General features: G+C 41.2%; 1 protein-coding gene across 1 annotated transcript; it reads right to left on the reverse strand.

Moving 5' to 3' along the window:
* Window positions 1-16,162: 16,162 nt before the first annotated feature.
* dtx3la (deltex E3 ubiquitin ligase 3L a) lies at window positions 16,163-26,652 on the reverse strand. The gene is made up of 5 exons (XM_067578038.1): window positions 26,435-26,652; window positions 24,507-24,589; window positions 24,238-24,389; window positions 18,383-18,594; window positions 16,163-16,842 (listed from the first exon to the last, which is right to left on the reverse strand). Exons 2-5 carry the CDS (start codon window positions 24,586-24,588, stop codon window positions 16,773-16,775), a joined length of 516 nt encoding a protein of 171 aa, XP_067434139.1. The 5' UTR covers window position 24,589; window positions 26,435-26,652; the 3' UTR covers window positions 16,163-16,772.
* Window positions 26,653-27,222: the final 570 nt, after the last annotated feature.

Below are 27,222 nucleotides of genomic sequence, written 5' to 3' on the forward strand. Positions count from 1 at the left end.
GGACGACCTAATGAGCCCAGGGGTAGGAGTTATTCAGTTCCATCCTTTAGTGCTATGCAGTTTTCTGAGAGTAGAGCATTGACTAGCCCTGGTAACACAGAAATGGCAGAGTTAAAGCACGTGTTACAGAAACAACAAGAACAGCTTAATCAGTTGACACAGGTTCTGTTAGCATTACAGGCAGCCCCTAGGCCCCCTGCCAAACCAACGCGCCCAAACATTATATGTAGGTGTTGTCAAAAACCAGCCTCACTCATATCCCTAGCAGAGGTCTCTGAGGTAGTCAAAAAGCTCCTCAGTGGCAAGGTGCTGAGTGTAGATGAGATTTGCCCTGAGATGCTGAAGGCTCTGGCCATTGTTGGGCTGTCAAGGCTGGCACATCTCTTAAGCATTGGATTGAGATTGAGGACAGTGCCTGTGTGGCAGACTGGGGTTTCCACTTTTAATAAAGGGGGACCAGGGGATGTGCTCCAACTATTGGGGAATCACACTACTCAGCCTCCCAGGGAAAGCTTATGCCAGGGTGCTGGAGAGGGGGCTCTGGCCGACTGTCGAATCTTGGATTGCGGAGGAACAATGTGGATTCCATCCTGGCCATGGAACAGTGGACCAGCTCTTAACCCTTGCAAGGATACTCAAGGGGTCATGGGAGTTTGCACATTCAGTCAATATGTGCTTTGTGGACTCTGAGAATGCTTACGTCTATGTCCCTCAGGGCACCTTGTGGGCAGTGCTGCGAGAGTATGGGATACTGGGGCTGTTGCTGCAAGCCTTTTGTCCTTACAGTGCTACTTGAAAGTTTGTGAACCTGTTAGAATTTTCTGTATTTCTGTATAAACATGACCTAAATCATGATCAGAGGTTGACACAAGTCCTAAAACTAGATAAAGTGAATCCAATTAAACAAATGAGACAATTTTTTAAAATTATTATTATTTAGTTATTGAGGAACATTATCCAAGCTTAGATATTTGTATGAGGCAAAAGTATGCGAACGCTTGCTTTCAGTAACTGGTGTGACCCCATTCTGCAGCAATAACTTCAACCAAACATTTCTGGTAACTGTTTATCAGCCCTGCACATTGGCTTGGAGAAGGAGCAGACGCAGCCTCAGACCACCACCTCCTAGTGGGGAAATTCAGGCTAAGGCTGAAGAGACATCATCAAGCCAAAAATCAGAGGACAAAATACAACACAGAGTATCTCACCAACGCTCAAGTGGCAAAGAACTTCAAAGAGGTCCTCTCAAGAGAAAATAAAGAGCTACATCAGAGGAGGATGGAGGGATGGACCATAAACAAAGAGTGGGAACACCTAAAAGCAGCTTGGAGCTCAACCTGTGAGGAGGCCCTGGGGAAGAGAACCCGAAAGCACAAAGAATGGATAACACCAGAAACCCTCAAAACAATCCAACAGAGGAGAGAGCTCAAACAAAAAGTGAGCACTTCAAGAACAAGATCCGCAAAGGTATCTGCCCTAAAGGAGTAAAACAGATGCCACAAAGAAGTGTGTAAGAACATCAGGAGAGACAAGTGATCACAGGTGGAGAGACTACCCAAGGAGGCAGAACAGGTGGCAACTCAAAGGAACATGAAGGAACTATACAACATCACAAGGAAACTGTCTGGGACATATTCACATTCCGATGAACCAATTTTAGACAAAAGCGGCCAACTGATCTCAACTCAGGAGGCACAGCTTGACAGATGGGCAGAACATTTTGAAGACGTCCTGAACAGGCCAGCGTCAACAGACCAACCATATATCCCCAAGGCCACGATACCCCTACAAATCAAGTGTGACAGACCAACAAAAGCGGAAATCAGGGCAGCAATCAGTCAACTAAAATCTGGCAAAACTGCTGGACCCGACAATATCCCACCTGAAGCCCTGAAAATAGATGCCACTCTGTTGACAGACATGTCTATGGTCTCTTTGGGAGAATTTGGGAAGAGGAAAGGACACCATCAGAATGGGCAGAGGGGCACATTGTGAAACTGCCAAAGAAAGGTGACCACAGCAAGTGCAACAATTATCAAGGGATCACCCTACTTTCTGTACCCAGCAAAATCTTAAACCGGGTCACTCTCAACCGTCTCCAGGAAGCTGTGGACAAGAGGCTCCAGGATCAGCAAGCAGGATTCAGGAAAGATCATTCATGCACAGACCACATAGCAACATTATGTATCATCATCGAACAATCTATCGAATGGAACACGTCCCTATACATAAACTTGATCGACTTTGAAAAAGCATTTGACAGTTTAGACAGGACATCACTATGGCACCTTATGGACTACTATGGGATTCCAACTAAAATCGCAAACCTTATCAAGGCATCATATGAAGGAACGTCATGCAAAGTCATCCATGCAGGCCAACTCTCTCAGAGCTTCAAGGTCAGGACAGGTGTAAAACAGGGATGTCTCCTTTCTCCATTCCTGTAACACTGGACACTGTGGTAGCAGCTGGATGACCTTGATTTTGCAGATGACATAGCTCTGCTTTCACACACACAAAAACAGATACAAGAAAAGACAGACAGACTCGCACAAGCCGAATCAAAACTTGGACTGACACCCAAGACAGCTAAGACACAGATCATGAAGATCCATTCCAAATCCAGCAACCCCATCCTCATGAGCAACAATAGCCTGGAAGAGGTGGAGGTGTTCACATACTTGGGCAGTGTTGTGGACATCACTGGCGGGACAGAGGCTGATATAAAAGCCAGATTAACAAGGCAAGGGTGGTGTTTAACATGCTCAGAAAGATCTGGAGCTCAAAAAACATCTCAACAAACACCAAACTGAGAATCTTTAACACCAACGTCAAGCAGGTGTTGCTGTATGGTTCTGAAACGTGAAGGACAACCAAACAAACAACAAACAGACTACAGACATTCACTAACACCTGCCTAAGAAGTATATTCAAAATCTGGAGAGAGACAAAGTAAGAAATGTGGATCTGTGGAGGAGAGCAGGCCAGGATCCCATTACCTTACAAATTCTGAGGAGGGTGTGGAGTTGGATTGTGCATTCCCTCAGAAAACCTGCCACAAACATCACCCGACAAGCCTTGAAATGGAACCCACAGGAAGCAAGAAGACGAGGTCGACCCAGGAATAGCTGGAGGAGAGATGCCCAGGCGGAAATAACTAGAAGTGGGCTCAACTGGGGAGATCTAGAGGGAATCGCTAGTAATCAAGTGAAATGGAGGTCGTTCGTCAATGGCCTATGCTCCTTGGAGGAGCAAAGGGCCTAAGTAAGTAAGTAACATTGATTTGGAGGAATTTTAGCTCATTCCTCTGTTGGTATGGGAGATGTATTTGCTCCACTTGCTTTATTAATCAGGCACCTACGCACACACACGCACCACACACACACACACACACACACACACACACACACACACACACACACACACACACACACACACACACACACACACAATGAGTATAGAATCATGACAAAGCCCTACACACGCATGCTCACACATATTGTATAACTACACTCCTTTGCAGTACAGAGGGAACATCTAATTATCCAACTGTAACCCAATACTACTAACCTACAAAAATACAGTATCAGTAAAATGTTTGGACACACTTTCCTGTTCAAGTGAATGGGAAGGTGTGTCCAACTTTTGACTGGCACCGTATATCAAGATATGCCTGTTTTTTTTCTTTCTTTCTTTCTTTCTTTCTTTCTTTCTTTCTTTTTCTGTCTATTGTCTTGTCTCTTGTGTCTTACTTACATACAAGGACAATGTGCAACAACATTTTCTTAATATCACAGTTATTTACTCTGAGATATTGTAAACCTGTGTAGTCATTGTTTCCAATATGATTTGATAATATTTCAAAGTCTTTGGTAATCTGTACATTGGTCTTTCCCACTGCGGTGTGGTCAAGACACATGGGGAATAAGAGAGGTTCCATTGCACAACTGTTCCAGCTGGAGGTGGTGGACAGAACTCTGCCATTTATTGGTCTTATTTTTCTCTTCCACCTTACCCGCTTTACCTACAGCCCTGCCACTCTTATTGGTCCAAATTGCCAAGTGTGAACTTTCCCAGTTTAATGCAAGCCTGATGTTCTCTTCAAACTGAATTACAGCCTGGTCCTTGCTCTCACAATAAAGTATAATGTCATTTGGGAGGCCTCTGTCATCCAGGAGCCTCTTAAACCACTTTCTTGTGGATGCTCACACACACACCCATCTGTCCACTACTGGCAGGTCACACAGCCTGTCAAATCTGTCTTCACTGCAACATGCGCACACACACACACACACACACACACACACACACACACACACACACACACATCTGGGATACACAAGGCAGTAGTATTGTTTGTAGCTCCAGGGGAGAGGAGGCTCCCAGTTTTTTATTTGCTGTGTCAGAATTGTTCAGTTGTGCAAAAAGTGTAATTCTTTTCTTTACATATTTCCTTCCAGTCAGCTTTGAAAAGAAAAAAACAGTGGATTTTAAATGGGCATATTGTGACTGAAGTTGAACCACAGAAAGCGTTTAGCAACACTACATAGATATTTTATGTGCTGGCATTCTTCTTCCTCCTCTGTCATCACTGTCCTTTTGTTAGAGGTGATAAATAGTCCACAGAAGTGTTTCATTAAGCTCTTTAATTTGGCCCACAATTAGAGTCCATCCCTTTTGGAAGACTAAGCAGATTGTGTGCCTGGTAATTGCAAGGTTTCAGGATGGTGGATGCTGGAGATAGATGTAATCTAGATATCCATCTTTTCTTCGCAAAGAAAGCCAAAATACAATTTATATATCAATCTATAAAAGACAGATAGATAGACAGAATAGCAACAGCGAAGATTAAAGAAAACTGTTATTGAGACTGTTGTCTTGAGAAAAAAAGACAGCATCAGTGGCTTGTTCATATGCTTAATATGACCATTGTTTACACTTACCTGACAAGGACCTCTAGTGGCTGTGTGAATTATGACTTATTTGCCTCAGAGGCAATGGTGGAAGTAGTGTGATGTTACAGTGTGCAGTGCTACAACAAAGCATGTGACTGTCACAGGAGGCTGCTGTTTGATTCCCGTTTGCTACTGACAGTCAACTTGGTTTCCTTTAACCCAAACAACACCAGACATAGTTTTTGTGTCTAAATCTAGCCAAACCTTATCACACTAGTGGGAGATCAGTAAGTCACATGAATCATTTTTGTAACAGTCATATGCATGTTGGAAGGCACTTACAAAAATGTGGTAATGATGGGGCACCATTATTAGAAAATGCTGCTATGGGTCACCTAGGAAAGCAATAATAAGTGGTACTTTGTCATTTAGTTTGCAGTATTTGCCTTCAAAAAGCATATTTGAGGGGTGCCCTGGTGGCCTTGGGGATCAAGACGCTGACACTGAGGATAAAAAATACAGCCAAAGTGTTTTCTGTGGTGCCCACACAGTATGATAAAGTGCCAACTAAGGTGCCCCCATAGTATGATAAAATGCCCTCTATGGTGCCCGCACAAAGGGAAAAAAAATACCAGTTATGTAATGACTGTCTAGTTGTAGATAAATCAGGATTAAGTGCAGAATTGGGTGCCCTCTCAATGAAAAAAGGTGTCCTACAGGGTGCACTGTGCAGGAGAAAAACATTGTGAAGTGGGGGCTGATTGAATGTACCAGGTGCCCTTCATATATTTTACTCTTGCCCCTGAGACAGCCTGAGTCCACCACTGATGCTGACCATGTAATCGTAACATTCCCAGTTCGAGTTCGGCTAAGGACCTTTGTTGCATGTCATCCCTCCTTTCTCTCAGCTCATTTCCCGTTATCTTTACTGTCCGTTGTCAAGCCACTCCCCCCCAAAAAAACATTAATTAAACCAATACAGCTCTGCATCTTTGATATCTGAAAACCTTTAGAATCAATCAGATAACTACCAAAGAGATTTTGAGGGTCGTAAACCTTTAGAGAGATATGCTTTCAAAAAGCCAGCATAAAACTTCCTTTACATTCATCTTCTCACTCTTTATTCCCCAATAAGCAGCCCTTTCCAGCCCTGCCCACTCACTCATCACAATGCTATCAGAGCCCAGGCCACAGCCAGCCTGCTAGACACTCACCATCCCCTGTGCTCTCACTTTATCCCTTCACAAAGACTCAACAATGGGCTATGTAGACATATTGTACAGTGAGGTTAGTCCCAGCTATGCTAAGTGAAACTGTGTATGAGGCCTTGCCAAGCAGACTCCCTGAACTCTACTAGATCTTCTGTTATGTGATAGAATCTTCACCCCTCAGTCTTTCCTTTTTTGCTCAAGCATTCTCATGACTGAAGATGGAGGGGTGCGATAGTATATACATAAGAGAATGTGCTAATGTCTTTACCCTCCATCATCTTACTCCCTATTCAGAAAGCAGTGAAGGAGTCTCGGAAAGCTGATTCCCCGTGGACACACTATTCATTCTGGGTCAAGGAGGTGAATCTGGTCTTTGTGGATAAGGGTAGGAGAAACCAGGCCTTTGACTATGTAAAAAAAATGTCCTGAATCTGAATGTGGTTAAGAGTGAGAGAATGAGAGAGAAGAGGAATGGACACCAGTGTTGGAGAGATGCTGACCATGATGAAAGTACAGGTGTAAAGAAAGGTAGTCGCACACTCATAGTCATGATGCGAAAAATATATTTTAATTAAAGCTGCAAGCAGCGATGAACGGGCCCTTGCGCCTCCATGCATGTCGGGCTGCGAACGTCTTTTGTCACGGTCATGTAGATGTCTTCAGACTCGGGCTGTTTTCAGACAATGCAAGAGGGAGATAAACATCACGTCCTTTGTCCACTGTTTTGCCTGCTGCTGGGGCTGCTTCACTGAAATTTCATAGGGGGTGCTATTCAGCCAGTTTGCATCACTGATGGAATATTGTCATGTAGACGTGTTCAGGCCATGTACAATAAAGTTATAGCAACTTCCTCTGTCATGGCGAAGCATCAAATTTCAATGGTGCAAGGATGAGAATTATCTGCAGGGTGAGACATGTCTGTCTTGCTCACACCTGTGGCATCAAAATTATGCAAGTTTTGGGCCCATTCACTTGAATTTCAATTAGTAAACAAAACTCTTGATGAGTTTGTATGTAAAACAAATTAATTTCCCAATTTTCATCAAGTTTATTTTTAGAAAAGTAAAGACTTTTAACCCACATGACCTGGTCAAAGTTTATTGAAATGTGTACTGTCAGGTGTGTAGAGACAATAACTAACTGCAGCTGGACACAGAAAAATACAAAAAATAAAAAATATATATTTGAATGGAGAGTGTGAGTGAACCGCTAGGTGCTTGGGCCCCAATAAAGGAAAAACTGCAGTACAAAGCTACAAATTTTAGTTTTGATTTTATTTTTCTGCAGCACTTTATCACTAAACTGTCACTCTCACTCAATGAGCTCCATTCAACCCCCACACACCCCCCCCCCATTCTCTCTCTCTCCCTCTCAGTTGGAGAATGTCACTCTTCTTGTGAAATATCCTCATAAATCCCATGACTTTGGCCAAATCCTACATTAAAAATCACATTTTTTTGTAGGAAATTTCGTTGCGAATCCATTGATACAGGTCAAAGTGGTCAGACTTATAGTTTAGACACCAGAACCATTTGTTTGACACAAAGTCCATGCCTAAAGATTGCCTCCCCATTGGTTTACATTGTAAGGTGTGATGTGGCACTACAACTTTCAGGGCTTACAATATCTAAACGTGCGAGCTATTACAAAGTTTTTGACAACCTTTGTTCAGCACAGTGTCATAAGTCATGTATTTAAGTTTGAAGCCGATACCATTAATGCCCAAGGAGGAGATAGCGTTTCTTGGGGGTCCAAAATTGGTGCAAAGTCATACTTTGATGGGCATATTGCGGACTTCCTGTTGGATTTAGGTCAGGGGTGTCAGAATATGATTTGTACGTCTTGATGAGACGAATAATTGAGTTTTGGTTCGATCTCTCTACGACATTCCTACGGGCCGTGGCAGCCATATTAGATACATAGGTGGCACTATAGAGCACATTTTGGCACTTTGGGGGATAATTTTTACATTTTATCAAATATTTCACCAGACCTGATGTGCGTGCCAAATTTTGAGAGTTTTTGAGCATGTTTAGGGGGTAAAATTAAGGGTTGAAGTGGCGTAATAATAAAGAAAGAAAGAAGAAGAAAGAAACAAACACACGAAATACAATACTTTACAGGTTTGATATGTACTGGACCTGTGCTGGTACGCACTGTGTCCAGGAAGTACGGGCAACATTTAGGTTACAAAAATCGGGAGGTTTTTTTGGGCGAGACTCCCACAAAAATCGGGAGTGTTGGCAAATATGGTTGCCATGTAATTGCACTCTAAATCTGACACAAACAAAAGCCCTCACCCTCTCCAGCCTATTCCGCTTATTTTGTTACCAAACTAACTATCAGTGTTCAAAACAACATTAAATAGTACTAAAAACTCACTTGGGTTCTGTATGAAACTGTTTACATGTTAGGCAGTCCAGGTGACTGGTGACTGACTGACACATATTTCTCCTCAGGGCTTACTGTCATGGCTGGATCTACCATATGGACAATCTGGGCAAGTGCCCAGGGGCCCTTTAGCAGAGATGGGCCCACCATGATGGGGGAAAAGAAATGTGTGCACTTTTTTTGTCAGGCTCTACAGATATATGACACAAGGGGTGACCCATTCTCTTGATGTTGATAATTATCGTCGCTGTCAGGCGGAAACCTAGTATGTCCAAAACTAAATATGGAGTTATGAGGTTTCCACCCAACAGCAGCGTTATCAAATCGGAATGAAGTAAAAGTTGTTTCCAAGAAAATTAAGTCTCATGATTCATGTATTATTTGTCAATTTGATGGCTGGGCAAGTGATGACTGGTTAGCAGGCTGCAATGCACTGTGGTTAGGATGCATCAATGAGTGTGTGAGAAAAATGATCAATTAGTGGAAAATGGACAGCGCCGGCGGTAGCCAAAAGCCCAGTGAGGCTGCCAAAAGAAAGAGAAGAAAGAAAAGGCAGAGAAAGAGGCGGCCGCAATAAAAAAAATGTCCCACTAATAAGTAGTTTTTTCAAAAAAGCTAAAAATGAAAAACGGGAGGTTGGAACAGCTCCATGTATTCTGACGGAAGATGTCGAGCTAGCTAATGGTGATGAGTGAATCATGTCCAGGGATGGCGTCCACAGCAGTCTCGTCTCTTCTGGTGAGGGGAAAGACTTCCAGTGGGGGAAAAACACGTGCATGGTCAAGCTGACTCACAGAGGGACCAAAGTTCCCACTAGCTCAGTCGACATGGAAAGGCGTGTTCCTCTGTGTGTCTTCAGGTTTTAAAGGGGCGGTGGTGTCACAGCTGTGTCATCATGACGCTCCTCTGTGCAGGAGCATCTCTGCTAATGAGGGACTGTTTGTTGAGACTGTTTCCTGTTTAGCACCTAGGTGCAAACTTGCAAAGTATCACTGAAAATAGAGTTTGCAATGGACTCCCATTGTCTGTGAGCAGCATTTTGGCACTCAGGGGAAACAAAGGAAAAGCACCTCATGGCCAGGCCTCAGGGTTTACATGTAGGCCATTCTTTGTGTGACCCAATGGTTGAGGCCCAACACCTCCTTACAGAGCAGTCTCAACTCAGGGATGTTGGTGGGCTTCTTTACATGAACTGCCTGCTTCAGGTCCTTCAACAGCATTTATATAGGGTTAAGGTCAGAAGTTTGACTCAGCCATTCCAAAACATTATCTTTCTTCTGCTCTAACCATTCTTTGGTAGAACGACTTGTGTGTTTAGGGTCATTGTCTTACTGCATGACACACTTTCTCTTGAGCTTCAGTTCACAGGCGGAGACCTTAACATTTTCCTATAGAATGTGCTGGTACAACTCAGAACTCATAGCTCCTTCAATGATTGCAAGCTGTCCTGGTTCAGAGGCAGCAAAGCAGGCCCAAACCATACTACATCCACCATGTGTCACAGATGGGTTAAGGTTCTTATGCTGGAATGCAGTGTTTGCTCATCGCCAAACATAACCCTTCTCATTCAAATCTAAAAGTTTGATTTTGGTCTCATCCATCCACAGAACATTTTTCCCATTGCCTTCTGGCTTATCCACGTGGTCTTGAGCAAACTGTAGACAGCTGCAATGTTCCTTTATGGAGAGTAGTGGGTTTCTCCTAGCAACTCTGCTATGCACAACATTGATGTTCAATGTTCCCCTGATGGTGGACTCATTAACACTGACTGTAGCCACTGCATGAGAGGCCTGTAGTTTCCTAGACATTACCCCGGGGTCCCTTGTGGCCTCCCGGAGTATTACATGCCTGCTCTTGGTGTGATTTTTGTTGTTCAACCACTCCTGGGGAGGGCAACAATGGTGTTGGATGTCTTCAATTTGTACACGATCTGCCTGAAAGTCGACTGGTGGAGTCCAAACTCTTTAGAAATGGTTCTGTAACCCTTTCCAGCCCGGTGACTATCAGCAACTCTTCTTCTAAGGTCCTCAGAAATCTCCTTTGTTCGAGCCATGACACACGTCCATAAACCTGTGTTGTGAAGCTCAGACTTTGATGGTGAAGACCCAGTTTTCTCTTCTTTAAATAAGGCAGGGCCTCCCAGACTCACACTTGATTGACATCCCATTTAACTGTACATCATATAATTGTATTTATTTATTGTTTGGGACAGTGTGCAGTTTTAAACATTAATGATGCACTGAGCCGGAGTTAGCTCAAAGCTAATTTACATCCTCAGTCCCCCCACAATCAAAACATACAACAGCACAACAACAAACAGTCCAAAGCAAAAAACACACAGACCACACCATACAAAATACAAAATACAAAGCTACACACAACAGCACATCACACACACTCACAATGTCAATTAGCAAATAATAATGTAAACTTGTCAAATTAAAAGCAAGACTACCCGCGCTAATGAGAAGACCATAGATAAAGTTTAGACTCAGTGATCTCACAGCTGATTGGTCTTTAATAGATTTTTTTAATTTGGCCTTGAATGTATTGATTGAACTACAGTTCTTCATATCATTAAGTAGGGCATTCCACTGAGTTGTGGCTTTCACAGAGAAAGTTGACTGCCCAAATGCAGTGCAACGAAATGGTATGGTACAGTCTTGTATAGAGGATATTCTGGAGGATCTAATAGAACTTACTGAGCGAGTGTACACAAAGTCACATAGTGGAGGAGGGGCCAAACCATTTAAAATTGAAACACCCAACTCTAATTTCCCCTTCAAATAAACTGATAATCCTAGAGGCTCACATACTTTTGCCATGCACAAATATGTAACATTGGATCATTTTCCTCAATAAATAAACAAGTGTAAGGTTTTAATCTCATTTGTGTAAGTGATGTCTCTTTATCTAATTTTAGGGCTTGAACGGAAATCTGATCATGTTTTAGTTCATATTTATGCAGAAATAGAGCATATTCCAAAGGGTTCACAAACTTTCAAGCAGCACTGCATATAACTGCAGTGAGGGCTGTGTGAGTTGTGGATTAAAATAGTCATTGATTTGAGATAATGTAGGTTAAAATTATCTGCTTTGAATAAAACAGAAATATAAATAAATAAAGATACTAAAACTATGAGAAAGTAAGTAAAAAAAAGGAAATGCTTGGGGGTATCTCTGGTCGGGCCAGCAGGCACCAGAGAAGTGCTGAGGAAGAATGGAACAGGAAGAGGACAGCTGGGCCAGGCCAAATGGATTTTATTTTCATCAGTGCCCAAGCACCGAGTGGTGCGAAGGCCCTATTGTAATTGATGGAATTATTAGAGTCCCAGCACTGACTGCTGCAAATGCCCTATTTTGTCTGATCTACATTATTATTATTATTATTATTATTATTATTATTATTATTATTATTATTAGGGCAAAGCTTGCTACTGGAGATCTATTGTTTTTGTTCTCATTATTAGGGCCCAAGTACAAAAGTGCCAGGGGCCTGATGGTCTCTGGCATTGAAAGTGCGAGGAACCTATTCTTTTTGAAGGGATAATTATTAGGGCCCGAAAACGAAAGTGCCCTGGGCCCAATGGCACTGAAAGTGTGAGGGGATGATTATTATCATTATTGTTATTATTATTATTATTATTATTATTATTATTATTATTATTATTATTATTATTATTATTATTGTTATTATGGTACACCATTGCATTTTTGAGGGGCTTAGGATGCTCAAAAACTCACAAAAATTGGCACACACGTCAGTACTTGTGAAAAATTGCAGAGTTCTGTAGTGACTGGGCTCACGTCCCCAAACAAAACGCAGGGCCATTTTGGAACAAAGTTTCTTTGAAATTTGGTGGGTTCATTGCTCTTATTATTATCAACATAATACATATTTTTTTCAAATTTTTTCACCCAACAGGAAGTCAGCCTTTTTGGATTTAATACTTAAATTTTCATTTTAAAAACACATCTGAGGCCTTTAGGATACGCAAAAACTCATGAACTTTGTACCTATATTTGAATTAGTAAGTATTGCAATTAATATCACATTTGGGCTTGGGCATAGCACATTGGCTCTATAGCGCCCCCTAATTACTTTTAGCATTTTTGAGGTGCTAGGGGTGCTTGAAAAGTTACGAAACTTTGCACATGCATCAAAAATGGCGTAACTTGATATGTGATATGGGTCTTGGGCATGAGTGTGGCAAAATGGCTCAAGGGCACCCCTTAGAAAATTTCAAAGTCAATGCCCCACCTTTAAATTTGACATATATGTACAAAATTTGGTAGGCAGATATGACCTCTCCAGACTTAAAAAAAAAAGCCCCCTGGAGCCATACCCTACGTCCAACAGAAAGTCAGCCATTTTTAATCTACTTTGCATTTTTTTCGCAAAGTGAAGCCATTCACAGGTGTTGTATTTTAACGAACTTCTCCTAGAGGTTTAACCTGGGTGACTTCAAATTTGGTAGGTTACATCTAAACACCTTTTTGATGCTAAATTGCAAAGCTTTTTAGTTTTCATGGAACGCCCTTGGTGTGGCATGCCAGACAATTTTACCCAAAACATGTTTGGGGCATTAAAGAGGAAGTTGTTGTAACTCGGCTTTACGTTGAATCTGCCCAAAATTTCTCATGCTTGATGAAACTTGCAACGTGTGGTTTACACTTGAAATACAGCAACATGAACTATTATTAGTGGGTGTTATCTAGCACTACATAGTGCACACAGCAAATGACATTTAATTCATTCGTACAATGTCCAATAAGAGCCCGGTCCTGAACATATCTGCATGCCTACAATAAAAGCCATTCAATTGCGTCACACCCCGACATGCGCAAAGGTACGAGGGCCCAATCATCACTGCTTGCACTTTTAATTAGGGCTCGAGCACCAAATGGGGCGAAGGCCCTCTTGTAATCGAATGAATTATTATTATTAGGGTCCAAGCACCGACAGTGCAAAGGCCCTGTTGGAATTCAAGGAATTATTAGTGCCTGAGCACCTAGCGGTGCAAAGTCCTATTGAAACTGAAGGTATTATGAGGGCCCAAGCACCCAGCTGTGCAAAGGCCTTATTGTATATGAAGGAATTATTAGGGCCCGAGCACCGAATGCTGCTAAAATACTTTGAGTTTTCACCAAAAGCTGTTGCCATGGCGATGCATTGTTCACCATGGAACAGGAAGCTGTTTTTGAGGGGCTAGAGATGCTTAAAAACTTACTAAACTTGGCACATGCGTCAGAAGTAGGGAAACATGATATCTGATACCCCAACCTTTAAATTTGACGTAGGTAAACGAAATTTGGCAGGCACATGTATTATGTCTAAACACACGAAAAAGCTTCTTGGAGCCATACCCTAAGTCCAACAAGAAGTCAGCCATTTTGAATTAACTTTGCAATATTTGCTCCATTTTTGCCATTTGCAGGCATTGTATTTTAATGAACTCCTCCTAGAGATTTGAACTGATCTACTTCAACTTGGTTGGCTTCATCCTCAGACCTACGATGAAAAGTTCAAAATCATGAGTTTTCATGGAACTTCCCTGACGTGGCGTGTCCATTAATTTGCATGTCTCGCCACGAAACAGGAAATTGGAAAAGGTCCATTACCTTTATCCTATGATGAAACATTTCTATTTTGATGGGCGTGGCCTCTTCCAGGATGACAATGCCCCAATTCCCAGGGCACGAGGGGTAACTGAATAGTTTGATGAGTGACTCATATGCTGTGGCCTTCACAGTCCAGAAATCTCAACAACTGATGTGTTAGACAGCGCTCTCCACCACCATCATCAAAACACCAAATGAGGGAATATCTTTTTGAAGCTCCACCTTTCTTTAAAGCGCCACTCATAAATATGTTTTTCATTTTGTTTCTTCAGTTGAATGTTTGAGCTTCACTGTGTGGCATGTATGTGCAGAGTTTGACACTAGAAGACTGTTTTCACATTCATCTGCAGAAAGTGGAAAGTTTTTTTGCGCTCATTGAAAATCTGATTTTCTGACCCATAGGAGCTTGATGGCCTTTATTTAGTGCAAGATATGTGATTAACGCAAACTGAGTGAAACATAAGTAATTAACATGAGAACACATATGACATGGGACAGTACAAATGGGAGAAGCAAAGATAACCAGACAGTAACCCAAACAAAACAATAACACGCACAAAATAAAAAATAAATACAATTTTGGTTTAATATTAGAAACACGTAGTGTTTGTGTGTGTGTGTGTTATTGTGGGTATGCGTTATGTGTGTTTGTGTGTAAGGATATAGAGGGAAGAGAGCAGAGGGGGGAGAAAAGAAAAAAAAGGGATCTGCAGTGTTGTTATGGGGGATCTCTGGTTGGGTGCTGGGGTAAAACCAGGATGAGTCAGGACAGAATTTTATTCATTTTTCTCTTTCCCCCTCTCCACTCCTACCAACCACTTCTTTTTATAGTTTGTTTGCCTGTCTGTCTGTACTCCCCCTTCTCTCCTCCTCCCCCTTTATTGCTCTCTCCTGCTTTGGGCTGCTCCCAGACCCATAGGAGGTTGATGGCCTGTTGCAGGGCAGATACCCCCATAGAACAGCCCCCATCCCTACAGGAGGGGTCTGTTCATTTGGGTCATTTCTATTTGAAGGGGGTTTTACAGGGGATAGGCCCTCAGACACCAAGCTGTCCAAACCAGTCAGGACCCCCAAGCCCCCTCAGCCACCTGTACCCAGTAAGAGATGGTCCCATTATGCAAAGCCATCTTTTGGTTTGGGGAAATGAAACTTAACAGAAGATAGATGCAAACCAGTAAGTAAATAAAATAAGTAAGTAAATAAATAACTAAGTAAAAAATATAAATAAAAAAGGAAGAAGAATAAATAATAATAATAATAATGAAAACCAAAATTTAAAAAAATGGAGGAAAAATATAGGTGAGTAAATAGGTTGTTAAATCAGCAAGTACAATGCAGTTTACAGCCTGAGGGTGAAGATGTCTGTGTGTTGTCTGGCATTGAGTGAAAATAATTTTTATCAGATTCCTATCAATAATTATAGTAATAATAATAATCATCATCATTATCATCATCATCATCTGTATAAAATCAACATTATCATACTATTACAAATAATCAGTGTATTCAATATTTTTTGAGCAAAATAGTAATCCTCACCATCATCCCCAGTCTCTATGGACCAATAATATTCAATATATTAATAATACCAAACAACATCATAATAATAGTCTTAAAAATTGTGCAATATTGCTAATAGTATTCTGTTTTAATAATAACTAGTGCAGTGGCTGTTCAAAATGTGCCTGTTCAGAACAGGCTGATTGCTTATTATTTCTCTAGAACTGCATATGTACAAACAAGCGCATCACCGCCGTCCGCACCGTTTCATTTTGGCATGAGTTGTCGCTTAAAACTTGCAGTGCCTGAAGACATTTTGGCAATTGTTTTTATAAGGTATGGAGACAACCACAAAACTGAACCATAAAAATGTTACTTAATGCCTCATGGGGCAGGACCCCAGCAAGAGATGTCTGCTCAACTAGAAAGCAGCACATGTCCATCAGTTCTTTTATGTTTAATAAAACATTGATACTTGAGACTTTTCACCCAAATTATTTTTTAGACCACCCCTTTCTGATTTTGATCTATTAAACAAAAGTCTGGAGGAAAATAATCATTTAATAGAATGCAATACTTTCACCATATCCATGACTTTAAACATGGAGTGTATTATACAAAATTAAATGCTATACAACAAATATATTGCATAAACAAATCATTCTGTTCAGTAAGTGGAGTTGATCCCTGTGCTGATTAAAAAGATATTACTCATACAGAAAAAACCCATACAAGGATATGGCCCATCCAAATTGCCATAGAAATACAATAATATGACTCCACATTCTGTTTAAAAACTTATTTTTGTGATCATACAACTAAAATAATTTCTAAACTGTAGAAATGTAATACTGTCTGATGTGATATATTTTTGTACCATTTGTTTTGTTTTCTGGGTAAATGTTATGTTCAATCATGTGGTGAATGTGAAACAGTGTATACCTTATTACACAAGACAAATTTCAGAAAACTATTCTGATAATAAAGTGAAATCAAATTAAATAATACACTCAGGATTACACATTGATAAAAACATCCATCAGATAATATTTTAAAAGAGTAATTTTCTAGTAATTTATGGCACAGGATCTATATAGTTTGATGTCTCTGCCTTCATCTCTCTGGATGTCCATCCAGTAGTGTGTGTTGTGTGTTATTCAATGCCTTTGTGCTTCAGTAGCTTTCTCACAGTCTTCAAGTAGTCAGGATCTGGGTATCCATCACTGAAAGAACACAAATTACACAGAGATAATGACCTTATTACATTTACAGCAATGTTTCTCAAACATATTCTATCATGCACTCTTTGAAAAAGAAAAAAAACGTGTATACTTAGTATATTATATTAATTTTTACCACCAATTATCAGGAAAATTAGCAAAAAAGCAGGCTCTCACACTACAATGAGTTCAGTTGATTTCAGTTGTGACTGATGTGTTCACTTTAGTAGCATCATCTGTTTTTTGTTTTTCTTCTGTCACAAATCTGTCCATTGTACAAAAGAGAAACAAGAACATTGTTCAGACTGACATTTTTTTCTGGATCACCCAGAAAAAAAGTTGAACTTGGCCACAGCTTTTGCCACAGCGCAAGGTGACGTTGGCCAACCACAAGCGCACATTCAGTTGTAAAATCCTGTCTCTGTTATATGCAGCTGTGCAGTGTTTTGGCATCTTTTAAGCCTTCAAGGCATGGATCCGTTACTCAAAGTGGACGTCCTGGATAGTGTTTCATGTCTCACCAGTGCCTGAAACAACACACCCCCAACAATGCAGAGCTGTTTTCCGTCTGAGTGTCTGATTAGTTTTTTCAGCAAATACCCCAAAACAACATGAGTTTACATTCAAGTGACAAAGCCCTCTAGCAGCTTTAGGACTTATGACTTTTGTCTGCTGGGACCAAAGCAAAGGAGAAAACAGTGTGACGTTATTATAGATCAACAAAGTCTGCAGAGGGATGAGTTCCGGGTGGATGGGAGGTTCAACAAAACAACAGACTTTGACATGGGAGGCTACTGTTCATTTCCCATTTCCTACAGATGGCCAACATTAACTGCAGTTGTTCTCTAACTGTAACCAAGTTACTATTGTAAAAATGTTGAGGAACATCCCCTAACCTTAATCAAGTACTTATTTTAACCCAAGCCACAACATATCCCTAAACCTACTGAATTTATTTTTGTGCCTAAACCTGACCACGACCATAGCATTGTCACATCATGAAATGTTCTTTATTTTTTAAACAGATGTTGTCTTGCTGGGGCGTCTGATCAGAAAAGGCTTCTATGTGTCTTTCTGGAGGGCACGGACCAAAAACAGATGTATTTTGTTGTTTAATTTGAAGGACTTTATTTACTATAACTAGATGTTTGCATGAGTTGAACCAGTATAAAACCCACTGCAAGATGATAATTCATTGATAGACTGATAGAGATCCATGATAGCAACATGGCAGTGACCATTAACTTGCTATACTGACCATCATGTGCTAAACTGAAACAACAGTTCATAAACTTTGATATAACCTTAAACTGGACATATTTGAACTTGATATGTCCACTTTAAGGTTTATTCTACTTGCCTTCACTTTTGTTTCATTTAATGAACCAAAAGTGATTCATTAAATGAAACCAAACCAAATGAACCAAAAGTGGTTCATTAAATGGGGCACCTATCAAATTTTAGAATTTACTGTATGTTAAATTGTATTTATACAATATTGGGCATTTCTCCATGGCCAACAGGGGCTGTAATGTGTACTCACACCTTGTTCCCTCCGTCTGGTTGTGTTTTTAGGGGAATAGATGCTGGGGTGACCATATCCTCTCCGTCTTTATTGGTGGCAACAGTAAACAGGAGCTGCTCGTTGAAGGCCTTGTCCAGCCCCCTGAGAACCTTTCTGCCCTCACGGTTGTCAGGCAGGTAAGCACAGAGCCGTAGTCCTGCATAAGGCTGGCCAGGGTGGGGGTGTTTCTCCTGCAAACAGGTAAGTTAAGCTTCAGAGTAAATAACACTGCATCGCACAGTACATATTGTACATATATGCAATTAATTTGCTTTGGCTAATTAATTTGAAGGAAACATAATTGTTGCCTAGTTAGGTTTACCAGCAATGTTTTGCTCCAATACAGAAGTGTGCCATATTTATATCATAGGGATGAGGTCAGGATGAATGTTGGGCATGCCTGTGTGCTGCCTTTTTTGTTGCCTTGCAAAAGACGTGGTTGTGGCTCAGGAGGTAGAGTGGGTCGTCCACTAATTTGAAGATCAGTAGTTCGATTCTTGGCTCCTCCAGACCACATGTTTAAGTGTCCTTGGGCAAGATACTGAACCCCAAATTGCTCCCGATGGCTGCGCCAGTGGTGTCTGAATGTATGTGTGTGAATGTGTATTAGATTAGATCCTGATGAGCAGGTTGGCACCTTGCATGGCACCTCTGCCATCAATGGGTTAATGTTGACATGTATTGTAAAGTGCTTTAAGTGGTTGAAAGACTAGAAAGGCGCTAAACAAGTGCAGACCAGTTACCGAAACTTTTGCAGTTGGTTATCAATTTGATATATCATTGTATATGCATAAAGATATTACCCAGTTCGTAGCACAATGGTCAGTCGTGCAGGAACTGTAAATGCGCTTTGTTGCTGCTCTTGATGCTTTGTGGTACATTGAAACTTGTGGGTTGATGCTTGACTCATTTTTGTTTTACACACTTTGGAGATAAACTGTCCTTCAACGACATCATGTTCCCAGCAAACACAGACCTTAATTTGGATTATTACAATAATTTCAGGCTAAGAGTCACATTTGGGTCAGGCACATCGGACTGGCACAGGCTGGAGAAAGACATAATAACAGGCTGCACCATCTCAGTCATCCTTTTCGCTCTCGCCATGAACATGATAGTCAAGTCAGCAGAGGTGGAGTGCAGGGGTCCCTTGACGAAAACAGGAGTACGCCAGCCCCCAATAAGAGCCTTCATGGATGACTTGACTGTCACCACCACGTCCATCCTGGGCAGTAGATCACCTGGGCAAGGATGAGCTTTAAGTTGGTAAAATCAAGGTCTCTAGTGCTCAAGAGGGGAAAAGTAGTGAACAAGTTCCACTTCTCACTGTCTGGAGCCACCACCCCATCCATCACGGAGCAGCCAGTTAAGAGTCTTGGGAAGTACTTTGATTGCAGCCTCAAAGATCCACCCAGAAAACGAGCAAGGAGCTCGAGGACTGGCTGAGTTGGGTTGACAAATCAGGCCTGCCAGGAAGGTTCAAGGCCTGGATTTACCAGCACTCCATCTTGCCTCTGATCCTGTGGACTCTGCTGGTGTACACAGTACCCATCACAACAGTTGAGGCCATGGAGAGAAAGATCAGCAGTTACCTGTGCAGATGGCTCGGTCTCCCACGCAGTCTGAGCAGCTCTGCCCTGTATGGCACCAGCAACATCCTGCAGCTCCCAATCAGCGGCCTTGCTGAAGAGTTCATGGTGTCCAGAACATGGGAAGCATTGCATTACAGGGAATCCAGAGATCAAACGGTGGGATCGGCTGGTATCCAGGTGTGAACAGGCTGGAAATGGAGGGCAGACAAAGCTCTGGAGGTGGCCGAGTCAAGGCTGAGGCAGAGAGCTCTGGTGGGGTTCAAAGCGACGGGGCATGCAGGCATTGGCTACCTCCCAGCAACTAGGGTTGACAAGGCTAAAGGCAAAGAGCAGCAACATCTCGTTCAGGAGGAAGTGTGGGCAGGCGTGGAGGAAGTGAATGGAATGGGGCAACAAGGAGCGTGGACTAAATGGGAGAATGTTCTGCAACGCAAGATCACCTGATCCAACATCTGGAAAGCAGACTTCTATCACATCAGGTTCTTAGTCCAGGCTGTGTATGATGTCCTTCCAAGTCCAGCCAACCTCCATGTTGGGGGAAAACCGACACATCATCCTGTCCTCGATGTTCAGGACGGGGATCCCTGGAACACCTCCTCAGCAGCTGCCCAAAAGATGGGCTCTATCACTGGCGCCATGACCAGGTGCTCAGGGCAGTTGCTGACAGCATAGCCACGGCCATCAACACCATCAAGGGCCACCACAAGCCAAAGACCATAATGTTTCACAGAGCCGGAGAGAAGCCCAACATACAACCGCAGGCAAAGTCAGGCCTCCTCACCTCCACCACTGACTGGAGACTAGAAGTGGACCTTGGCAAACAGCCAATGACCCCAGGTTACATCACTGAAGATGTGTCCCAGTGCATCCGCAAGATGTATCTTTCAACACATCTGAGCGGACAAAGATGACATGTTGCCCAAGGCTCCATTCTGGGGCCTCTTCTGTACAACATCCACATGCTTGCACTGGTTCAGATTAAGGAAAACAACTAAATATGTTACCACAGTTATGTAGACGTCACACAAACTTACATAACCATATCACCAGGGGACTATGGTCCAATACAAGCTGACTAAGTGCATTTAGCAAGTTAACAATTGGATGTGACAGAATTTTCTATTCTATTTCTATTCTAATTAGCTTCAATCAATAATGTTAAAAACCACAAACCAAGCCGGAAATCTTGGTGTAGTCATGAACTCACACCTGAATTTCAACAACCACATTAAAGCTGCAAGCAGCAATGATAAGGCCCTCACACCCTTGTGCACACTGGGGCGTGCTGCAGTCAAAGGGCTTTTATTGCAGGCATGCAGATGTGTTCAGGACTGGGCTCTCATCAAACATTGCATGAAGGAGTTAAATATCATTTCCCGTGTCCACTATGTGGTGCTAGAGAACACCCATTAATTATACATCATGTTGCTGTATATAAACTGTAGGTGGTGCTATGATTATGACTCAATATTGACATGTATATGTGTTCAGGTCAGGGTTCTTATTAAGCATGAGAAATTTGGTGCAGATTGGACAATGTACATTCAAGTCACAACAACTTCCTGCTTCACGGTGAAACATCAAAGTTTGCTGTGTCACCACGGCAAGGGCATTCAATGAAAATTTAAGATTTTGATGATCTTTAGATGACATTGAGCAAATTTGAAGTCGGTTGGGTTAAATCTATAGGAGGAGTTTGTTAAAATACAAAGCCTGGAAATGACAAAAAGTGTGCAAAAATCGCGAAGTAAATTCAAAATGGTGGACTTAGGGTATGGCTCCAAGAGGCTTTTTTGTGCGTCTGGACATGATATATGTGCCTACCAAATTTTGTTCATCTATGTCAAATTTAAAGGTGGGGGCTTTGACTTTGAAATTTTCTAGGGGGTGCCCTTGAGTCGATTTCCCACACCAAAGCCCAAGATCCATATAAGACAACTAAATACGGCCCTTCTGATGGCTTTGCCAAGTTTTGTGAGTTTTCAAGCATCCCTAACCCCTCAAAACAGCTTCCTGTTTCATGGTGAATAATGCGTCACCATGTCAACAGCTTTTGATGAAAACTCAAAAGCTCCACCATTTAGTATCATCAATATCTTAGACCTTAGCTGACCAAATTTTAGGTGGATTCTAGTTAACCTGCTAAGAGTAGTTAGTAAAAATATGGTGCCTATAACTTCCTATTGCCAGTAGGAGGCACTATTACTATGATTCAATATTGTCTTGTACATGTCTTCAGACTGGCACTCTTATCAATCAAGTAAAATTTAGGAATCTGACCATGTGGACTTGAATTACAACAGTTTGATTTGCAATGGCGAAACATCGAAATTCATTGCGTCATCACAGCAACAGAGTTCAATGAAAACTCACAGTATTCACAATATAGAATCATCAAGGTCTTAAGGCCTTTCTGACCAAATTTGAAGTGCATATGTTGAACCTGCCAGGCACAGGTCATAAAAGTATAGCACCTGTAACTTCCTGTTACCAGTAAGTGGCACTATGACAATGAGTCAGTATTGACACATGGCTGCATTCAGGTCTGGACCTTTATCAAGCATGAGAAATTTGGATCAGATTGGGCGATTACATTAAAGTTGTAACAACTTCCTGTTTCATGGCAAAACATCAAACTTTGCTGCGTCACCACAGCAAGGGCGTTCAGCAAAAACTCAAGACTCAAGAAGCTATTTTGTGTATCTGGACATGATACATGAGCATACCAAATTTCGTTCATCTACGTCAACTTTAAGGATGGGTACTTTTAATTTGAAATATTGTAGGGGGTGCTCTTGAGCCATTTTGCCACACCCATGCCCAAGACCAATAAAATATATTTTTTTTTACCACTTCTGATGCATGTGCAAAGTTTCATATGTTTTTGAGAACATTTAGGCCCTCAAAAATGTGTTTCTTTTGGAAGAAGAATTCCTTCAGTTCAGGTCATAAAAGTACAGCACCTGGAACTTCCTGTTGCCAGTAGGTGGCACTACGACTATGACCCAATATTGACATGTAGAGGTGTTCACCTAAGGGAAACACTGCCTATCAAATCTCCTCCTGCAGGAAACACAGTACGTGAGAATGTGAAATCTGCACTTCCTTAAGTGTTCAGCATTTTTCCGTTCCCATCCTAATGAGAACGGTAAAGGAATATCCTCTATACAAGATTGTACCATACCATTTTGTCGCACTGCATTTGGGCCGTCAGCTTTCTGTATGAAAGCCACCACTCAGTGGAATGCCCTATCTGATTATATGAAGAACTGTAGTTCTATCAATATATTCAAGGCCAAATTTAAAAAATCAACTAAAGACGAAATAGCTGTGTGACCACTGAGCCTAGTTTACATTATTAATTTTTAATTGACATTGTGGGTGTATGTGATGTGCTGTTGTGTGTAGCTTCGTATTTTGTATGGTGTGTTCTGAGTGTTTTTTTGTTTTGTTTGTTTGTTTGTTTGTTTTTCTTTTTTTTGCTTTGTATTATTTGTTGTTGTGCTGTTGTATGTTCAATAATTCATATCAAATAAATGTTGATCAGCTAACCAGACTGACCAGATTATCAGAAAGAATGCTGCCATGATCCCCAAAGAAACCTTTGCTCTACTCTGAGCTCTTTTTGTTTGTTTAATTCAAATAAAATTAAACAAATTACTGTCTTTATCCATATATATTAATGCATGAATCAAGCTGGTTTCTGGTCCTAGTTGTTGATTTTAAGAAATAAAAATATTTTCAATAAAAATAATGCTTTTGAATACATAATACACCAAACAAATAAATATACACCGTTCCTGAACATTAAACGTACACACACATAAAAACAGGATTCAATACACAAGGAGAGGCACTACAAAGAGAGGTTTTTAAATTAGACAGCGATGATTACATTACATGATTACAGTTCTGCTATTGATACATGTAACATGTCTGTATCATCCAAAGTAGGCTGCCAAATAAACCCTATTTGCCTAGCTGAACATCTTTAGAGAATGTACTAGTTTGCGCACCAAAATCCAATTTCCTGTCAGCCAAAAACGTGATCATGCACATAAACCGTGAACAGTGTTTTTCTTTCCATGCTAAATATTTAAATCTTTTCATATTCGAAACTCGGGCTATTATTGTACATTAAATATAGATATTTATAAAACAAAACCATTTTGTTTCTGAGAGTGGATCATAATATAATTCAGACTTTAAATAGATGTAATGTGTAGTTTTAGCCATGCTTACTGTCTGTATTCCATCGGGGAAGATGTAGTTGATCTGCAGTGTGTTGCTATCAGGGAATCCTGGCAGGTCTCTGTGGAGGATCACCCAGGTCATCTGGCCCTCTGGCTGACAGCCATTCAGTTCTTTATACATCCCATTCACCCCGTCATTAGCTACACAGACAGCAGGCCAGCTTTAGTCAAATTATCCGGAGATGGATAGGAGATGAGTATGGAAAGCTTGACAGACACAGTGAGAGAGGTGTATATGTGTGTAATGTTGTGAAGGACCTTGCTGTAGTAGTGGTGGAGGACCCTGTCCGTTCAGATAGCGGTTACAGTGGAGCTTTTCGCTGCTTTGGCCAGAGCCCATACTGGGAAGCAGGAGACAAGCCACACACAAAGGGAAACAGATCAATAACACTGACTGACTGCTGAGGACATCCACAAATATATTGTCAGTGGGTTTATATCTACAGTAGATTGCAGTGCTTTAAAGGGGCACTCTACCGATTTTACTCATAAAGGTCAATTTACAAGTCATGCGTAGTACTACGAATGCTGTGAAAACAGAATGTCTGTGGCTGGAAAGAAAACAACCTTACACTGAGCATTTTTGGAGTGACTAAAATTGGGCCAAGTCAGGATATCTCTCTCAAAAATCTGTCTCTTGAGAGTCCCCCAACTTTATGGAGGTGTAACACCTAATCATTGAGTACCTCTAAGGAAAGTCAGAAACACCTCCTGGGGAAATTACTGGAGATAACGCCAAGAATATATTATATTGTCATGATCTTGAGCGTCCCTGTCGAAATCTAGTGTCAATACGTTATATGTTTAATCAAATTTTCACGCAGCAAATCTGGTGCCAGGTAGTATTCTGGAATAGAAAATCTGTACACAATATACAGAGTGGGAAAAAGAGGCAGTCAGCGTCACTTCTTCCCTGAGCCCCCAAGCAGGTTGTTTTATTTGTTTTATCTTTTTAAGACAGACCGATTTTAATTTGCTATATTTAGAACAGTTTAGGTCTGACAGCATTTTGTTAAAGGATGTGTTGCAGTAGTTTGTTATCTTAGTCTTGAAAATCTGTCTCCACTGAGACAGGAGGGTTTATCTGCTCTACCCACTGTTGGTGATTTTGATCTTGTGGTTACAGTGATTCACACCCCAACATGACACAAGGGTCATAAGGTCACATGACAGAGAGTTGTTTAGAGTCTTGTGAATAAATGTGTGAATTGTTGTTAAACTGCTGGATAAACATGTCTGGATGATTTATTAAAGCAGCTGTTACAGTATCACTCACCCCACCCCTCTCTTTCTTGAGCTTTACATCACACCTCTTTAACTGTCCTCAGAGGAGTGTCCCCTGTTATTTACATGTAGAAAGACCACTATGTTCGGCATTGCATGGTGCCAGCAGTTGTTTCCTCCCCATCATTAGTTGTTGCATATATTATTTGTTACATCGCACTTCATAGACACTGCAAGTGAAGGCCAAACATTCTCAAGACTCCACAGCAAGTCCAGTTACAGTACCTTTAAACTACAACTAGATCACTGAGTATTTATCTGTTAAATACTGAAAACTATTGTAATTTGACAACATCCTCCAATTATCATCCTCAATGTATTACATATATTTAGTACTAACCCTATATTATACCTGTAAAACTGGTGAACCAGACTCACTGTGGGTGAGAGCAGAAATCCAGTGTGTCAAACTGCTAACACAGGGAGCTGCAGTGTCAGTATGTGGTTAGCTGCCACAAATTACAAAGACAGTTGATGACAATAATCAATGAAAGATCAAGGTTAATAAAATTTGATGGTCTGACTCAATGTTGGTGTGGGCCTGTGTTTTACTAGATTTGAACTCCTTGAATAGACGTTGTTCAGGAAGTATTACAGTAAGATAGATGGTGGTGATGATACAATGGCTAAATGTAGCAGTCTTTATTTATATATATATTTATATCTCTTTTTAAGTACTTGTATCATATCTTTTGACTTCATGGCTGAACACTCTGACAACAAGAAAGAATAAGTCTGTGATATTTTGTAATGAAATCCCAAAGTTTTCGCAGCAAACTTGCAGTCAGTGCTGTAACTACCTCACAACAAACGCAGGTTTGGCTGGCACAGCCCAGGCAAAGAAATTCTAGTCATTACAATAGAGCTGATCAACAGCGTGCTACTGTTAATGTCATTAGTACCTGTTGAAATGCTCCTCTTCTCCACTCCTTTGTGAAATTTTCTTCTTTTCCTCTTTCTCTTTTTTGTGTTATCCTGGATTTTAGACGTTTGCTCAGCTCATGATGACATGAGAAAGTGACAGAGACACAGAGACAGAGAGAGGGAGAGAGCTGGGTGTGTCGAGTTGTTGGGATGTGGTATACTGCTGAGTGATTCGTCCAACTGGTGTAGCAGCTTAGACAGGTACTGTGATGTGTGTTTATGTGTGTGTGTGTGTGTGTGTGTGTGTGTGTGTGTGAGAGAGAGAGAGAGAGAGAGAGAGAGAGAAAGAGAAAGAGAGATAAAGTATGCAAGTATGTACAGTATGAAGGAGTGGTAAGGAAGCAAGAAAATAAAAACAAAATAATTTTTCACACACACACACACACACAAGTTGGTCTATTTGGTATTAGGTTTGGTTGTTATTTTCTGTAAAGGGTTCACTGACAGACAGAGATGGGCTGAAACATTTATCAAAGTGTTTCATAGCTGTACAATCAAAATGAGAACCTGCTGCCACAGTATTTCAACTGCTATCTGAGTGTAGAAGCTGGAGTAGTCCATTGCACATAAACACATATGTGGACACATGTGTGTGGACACATAAACAACAAACAGCAAACAGGAATATAACATCTCTGATGAGAGGTAATTGAGTAGATAGATGTGTGTCTATGTGTGGAGTGTGTTATGTGTGTGTTGTATTAGACCAGGGCGATGGGAGTGGGGTTTGGGGGGGTTAGATGAATCAAGACACTAGCATTAATAC

The sequence above is a fragment of the Thunnus thynnus genome, chromosome 21, assembly GCF_963924715.1.
Source record: "Thunnus thynnus chromosome 21, fThuThy2.1, whole genome shotgun sequence".
NCBI lineage: Eukaryota > Metazoa > Chordata > Actinopteri > Scombriformes > Scombridae > Thunnus > Thunnus thynnus.

Coding starts and splice junctions, on each gene's coding strand:
- dtx3la (XM_067578038.1), bottom strand. CDS start 24,588: ATGGGCTCTGGCCAAAGCAGCGAAAAGCTCCACTGTAACCGCTATCTG. Junction 18,595..24,237: donor TCCCCGATGGAATACAGACA/GTAAGCATGGCT, acceptor ACCTGTTTGCAG/GAGAAACACCCCCACCCTGG. Junction 16,843..18,382: donor CCAGACGGAGGGAACAAGGT/GTGAGTACACAT, acceptor GTGTTCTTTCAG/TGATGGATACCCAGATCCTG.